Raw genomic sequence first — 5130 nt, 5'->3', positions numbered from 1 at the left:
AACTACTTCCAAAATCACATTCCCTCATACCTATAGTCTCTTTTCAGCGTCTGCATGAGGTTTCCACAGCAGTCTCGATACTGCTTGTCAATATGAGGGTAGAGGCAAGATCTCAGCGTGAGTTCAAAAGTCTGGCACGTCACAGATTCAGATGACCTATCCATACACACATCTCCACCAGCAAATTTCGCGTGAAAGTCACTCTGTTCCAAGTACAGTCTGTAACACAAAAATATCGGGCTTCTTTTTAGGAATCGCGCTCAACGGAATTCTCTTAAAACTCCAGAGAACCCCTCAAACCTTCGGTCTTGAAATCACCAACTATGACAGAATGAGAGAACCTCTCTTCTCAAATATACTTTGAGTAGACCAGTCACTCAGAGTCACTTCTGCATCCAGAATCAAGTGCTTTACATCTGTCTGGTCATCAGGGCCACTGTCAGTGAATGACGGGATCCGAAAACAGAGCACCGTGTGGGTACTAAGCACCTAAAAGCATCGAAGGGCCAAGACGCATTTTCTGCAGAGGGAGGGTCTGACTTGGCGTGTGTCTGATGCCTGCCCGTGACCAGACTCCGGAGCATCTCCGGTATGACTGACAGCCCTCCTCGGGGGCCTAGGGTGCATGATAAACTGTGGACTTTCACAAGCAACAAGGGGGCCGAGTCAGACACCTGAAATAAGTGAACACAGTAGCTTCAGGTATTCTCCTCCTGAGGAACAGACTACTGAGTTTCGTATTTGAAGGCTGGAAAGCCCTATGTGGCAGAGACAAACAGTTACTAAATATTGCAGATTCTGCCATTTTGAGCATCAAAGTCTTGCACTGTGCTTCACCTTGCAAAGTTGACTGCCAGCAGCGGGTCGTGCACATCGTCCAGCTCGCGGTGCCTTTCAGCGATGGACTGCATCCTCACCAGGCTCTCTCTGGCCGCCTGCTTCTCAGTGAGGGCCTGTGCCATGGCATCTTCTCCGTGCCGAAGACGTGACTGGACAGACTCCAGAAAAAGGGTATATAAGCTTTTTCTCTCTGCATCTGAAACAAAGAAGTCAGCTGAACTGTGCTCCAGTAAATAGCGTTAAGTGACATTAAGATATGTTATGCAATCTGATCTAACCATGGCCTGGTATTTTTCCTTGGGCCTATAAGAGTCTATCCATGTTTTCATTACCTGTATAGTGCAGTACGACTAAGCATTTTCACATCCGCTGTTAGACATCTGCAAAGTTCTCAGTTAAGCATTCAAAACACAAGCTCATTTTTCCTGAACAGAATGATATCGCAAGCAGGATGCGTGAAAGCTCAGTTACCGTGACGCTGGAGAGCACTACGATAACGCTAACAGAGGTCAGAGGTCATTGGAAAAACTCCCATCAGTGGCCCCGGAAAGCTCAAAACATTTTACTGTTTGGCTGAAAAGGAGATACTCCAAAGTAAAAATATTACTTGAAATACATACGATAATACAAATCAATCAACGTAACATTAAGGTGATTCAGAAACAAAACAACTAAGGGTCACAGAAGTGACACCAGGATTTTCTCGAAACCCACGATCAAGCGTGAACTGCTCACCGACGAAGCCCTATCTGCCAGGGTCATGGTCCTCGAGCGCTAAATGCTGCACGGCAGAAACGTCGGAGAATCGTTAACTAAAGGACCAGCCCTGAGGCAGTAAGAGCAAGGACTCACCGGGGGACTTCCCTGAGTGACGGGAGAGGCGCCCCAGTGCTGCGGGCCGTGCACGAGGGAGGGACCCACCTCTGGCCGTGGCCGGGCATGTGGCGCTCTCAGCCACCCGCAGGTTCCTCAGCAGCTGCATGGACTTGCCAGCCATGATGATCTGCTTCAGGACGGGCTTGAGGAAGGACACCATGGTGTGCTGTCTGCTGGGGGGCCCCTGGTCACTGCCAGAACTTGCACTAGCATTATCGCTCATTTTTTCTTCATTTTCTGTCTTTTCCGATACACTGTATAGTGTGTAAGTTGCATACCAAAAGTCTCTGTGATTTACTGGAACGTTTTTGTTTCTACAGGGATTCAGAAGAATTTTAAACTTTAACTTCTCCTGAAACACAACGGTATACCTGCTCTAGCCTAGGTATGTTTTCCAGACACTCCTAACCACAGTAACACTAACGAATGGAAAAATGAAGGCATGTCTACGCAAAAGAGGAGACATTTTAATTGACGTTAGTTTAACGTGGAAACGTGGATAAATACTCTGAACGGTATAGGCAAATTTAAGGAAGTAGAAAGTTTCCTGAATTGAAATTAATCAAAATTGGACCGATTTGTTCTTCTTTGGAGGTAAAATAAAAGTCTGCCCATTTGCCATTTCCCGTGAAAGTAACCCCAGACTTCCACACCTTTTTCCCACATATTCTTAACTGGATGCTTTTAACAACGAAAAGACAGTCACTCATCACCCTCTAAGAACAGTCAGAACCCCATTTTTACAAAAATTCCCGTGTGAGAGATGAAACAGGACATACTGGATTCAGTTAAAGAAAGGCCGGCTCGCTACGTCCGCGCCTTTCCCGGGCTCTGGGGACTTAATGTGACCTTTCCTGCGAGAGAAACGGCCAGATGGCTGTCAGCAAACACCACACATCCAAACGGGGCACGGTGACAGTGCCCACGGTTCTCTCCCCCAGTTTCTGTGATTCTGTTTAGGAAAATCGATTGACTAAAGGAGTAAAAAAAAAAAAAAGAGTAGCCACTTCGGAAAAATATTGTCCCATTTTTATAGTTTTATCTTGCTGATGATTTATAATAGGAATCACTGAAACCATCTGTTGCCACCTAAATTCATTTTAATGGGTCGCAGTGTGCCTCGTACCACACCTACCAGCCCTCCATACACACGCTATCACTCGGAAATATAACTTGCTAAGAAAAGCTGTGAGCTGACATAAAACTTGGGAAAAGGTGTCTCTTGGCTGCCACCCGACGTGCTCTATAAAACGCAGCAGAACCTGCCGGTAGGGACAACACATCTCGTCAGCGAACTGCTCCCCGCAGCAGCCCCGTCTGGAGCTCGCGGAAGCGCACGCCTTCAACGTGAGGGCCGCCCTCACCTCTGGATGATGAACTCCCTGGCGCCGTCGCACAGGCGCCCGTGTGCTATCCACTCGTCCACCGTCTGTAGATAGGGCCGCACCGTCTCCACCCAGAGAGAGAACAGCAGGGAGACCTGTGCGGAGCGAGCACAGTCCGCACTCAGATCTGCGATTCTGCATGAAACGATCTCTAAACGCTTCCGAAATGCCTTTTACAAAGAGATCGGATGTCTATGTTTTTTGAAACCAAGGAAGAAATTAAAAATCCAAAACATATGCTATAAAACCCTTATGAAAACTCGCAGAAACGTGAGGTGCCCATACCATCGGCAGTCCATGCCAGTGCCCTCTGGCATGGAGAGTCACCCAAGGACACGTTCTAAACTGGACAGTGCGGACTGGGATACGGTTACCCCAGCGGAACAGTGCAGCCACTGAGATTCGATTTCCTTCTATTATGCTCCTCAGTAGGGAAACACTGGCATAGCTGAAAGAAATCAACCTCCTTTGCACTGACCTGCAGTACCACAATGGCGAGAAAGCAAAGGGAGCCCGACAAACTAGGAAACATACTGAAAATGAGTACCCAAAGGAACCTGCGGCTTTCCCGATTGGTCTCCAGTTAGATTTGTATTTAATTGCGGTTAAAAAAAAGGAAAGAAAAAGAAAACATAAAATATACTATCAACAATTTTTAGGTATACAGTTCATAGTGTTGTCTATCCACACTGTGGTAAAAACGGACCCCCAGGACCTTTTCAGGCTCAAAACTACGACTGTGAACCCATTAAGCATCTTCCCTCTTCTCCTCTCCCCCCGTTCCCCCTGGTGCCATCATTCTGCTTTGTTTCTATGAATCTAACTACTCTAGATGCCTCATATATTAGATTTGCGTTTTCATTCAAGAGAGTTACTGCAAATGCCTACAGAAGTCAGCTAGGTATTTTTCACATCTTGCTTTTAAGTTTTTGTGAACTTGAACATTATAATTTAGAAGCTAATGTAAAAACCCCACGCCATGATTTAAGTGCCGTTTTGACAAAGAGCTAAGACAGATGACCCACCACTCTTCTGGCTGGGCAGAATGGAGTCAGGCATTTTAGACAAGGGTCCCACATACGGTTTGCTCAGAGGCTTCTCCAACGCTGTCATATTCAAGGATGGCCTTGTACAGTGTGTTAAGTAGGTGAGATGCCCGAACGACATTCCGAGTGTCAGGTGGGACTTCTGCTACTCCAGTACTAAACACTTTGTGCAGAACCTTGAGCTGAGCCAGTCGAGGTGACAACTTCTCCACTACTATTGCAAGAGTTATCGTAGTGTCTGCAAATGTACGAAATCAAACTCATTAGCATGGAAAAATGTCTGCATTCCAATGTGACATAAATGCCCAGCCACACGGAAAGGCATAGCAAACTGGAGGACGATGTGTTTAATCTCATATCACAGGAGATCAGTTTCCTTAAAGAAAAGAAAGGACAATTCAGCTGCAAAATAATGTGCAAAGAAACTGATGGTTCATGGAAAAGAAAATACAAGGGATTCTTAAACGTCCAGACACTTGACCTCATTTGTAATAAAAGAATGCAAATTAAAACTACACTGGGCAAATAAAAAACAGACGACAAGATACTGTTTTAGGGAGGGGAGGGTGAGAGGGTGGCTGACTTCAAAGCAGCGGCAAGATCAAGTACCCTTGCTGGTGGCACAGCTCTGCCCCTCAACGTGGAGGCGGTTACACGAATCTCCACGTGCGATGAAACGTCACACAACTATATGCAAAGGTTATCACTCCCTCCCCACAAAAAAGCAAGCACGTGCAAAACTGGTGAAACCCATGTCAGGAATGCAGGTCAATGAACGTATTATGCCAAAGCCAATTTCCTAGTTTTGATAACATACTATAATTACGAGTGATGCCACCACTGGGGGAAGCTGGGTGACAGGAACACAGGACCACGCTGCACTATTTTCTGAAGTAGTTGTAGGTATACGTTAAGGAGGAAGACGTATACACTGGGTCACCATTTTACACCTATCACATCTATCGGTGAAGGTCAAAAAGTCT

At 46.2% G+C, this 5130-nt stretch overlaps 1 protein-coding gene across 1 annotated transcript in view; it reads right to left on the bottom strand.

Moving 5' to 3' along the window:
* TUBGCP5 (tubulin gamma complex associated protein 5) overlaps positions 1–5130 on the bottom strand; it is a 36734-nt gene that overhangs the window by 14016 nt on the left and 17588 nt on the right. Inside the window, exons 11-15 of the mRNA XM_023523595.1 lie at positions 4183–4385; positions 3081–3196; positions 1762–2030; positions 838–1036; positions 31–219 (exon numbers count right to left, since the gene is read on the bottom strand). Of these exons, the coding sequence (XP_023379363.1) occupies positions 31–219; positions 838–1036; positions 1762–2030; positions 3081–3196; positions 4183–4385 (976 nt within the window). The remainder of the gene's footprint in view (positions 1–30; positions 220–837; positions 1037–1761; positions 2031–3080; positions 3197–4182; positions 4386–5130) is intronic.

Source organism: Pteropus vampyrus, unplaced genomic scaffold, assembly GCF_000151845.1.
Source record: "Pteropus vampyrus isolate Shadow unplaced genomic scaffold, Pvam_2.0 Scaffold395, whole genome shotgun sequence".
Classification (NCBI taxonomy): domain Eukaryota; kingdom Metazoa; phylum Chordata; class Mammalia; order Chiroptera; family Pteropodidae; genus Pteropus; species Pteropus vampyrus.
Note: the sequence above shows the minus strand (reverse complement) of the source record. Positions and strands in the feature narration are given on the sequence as shown.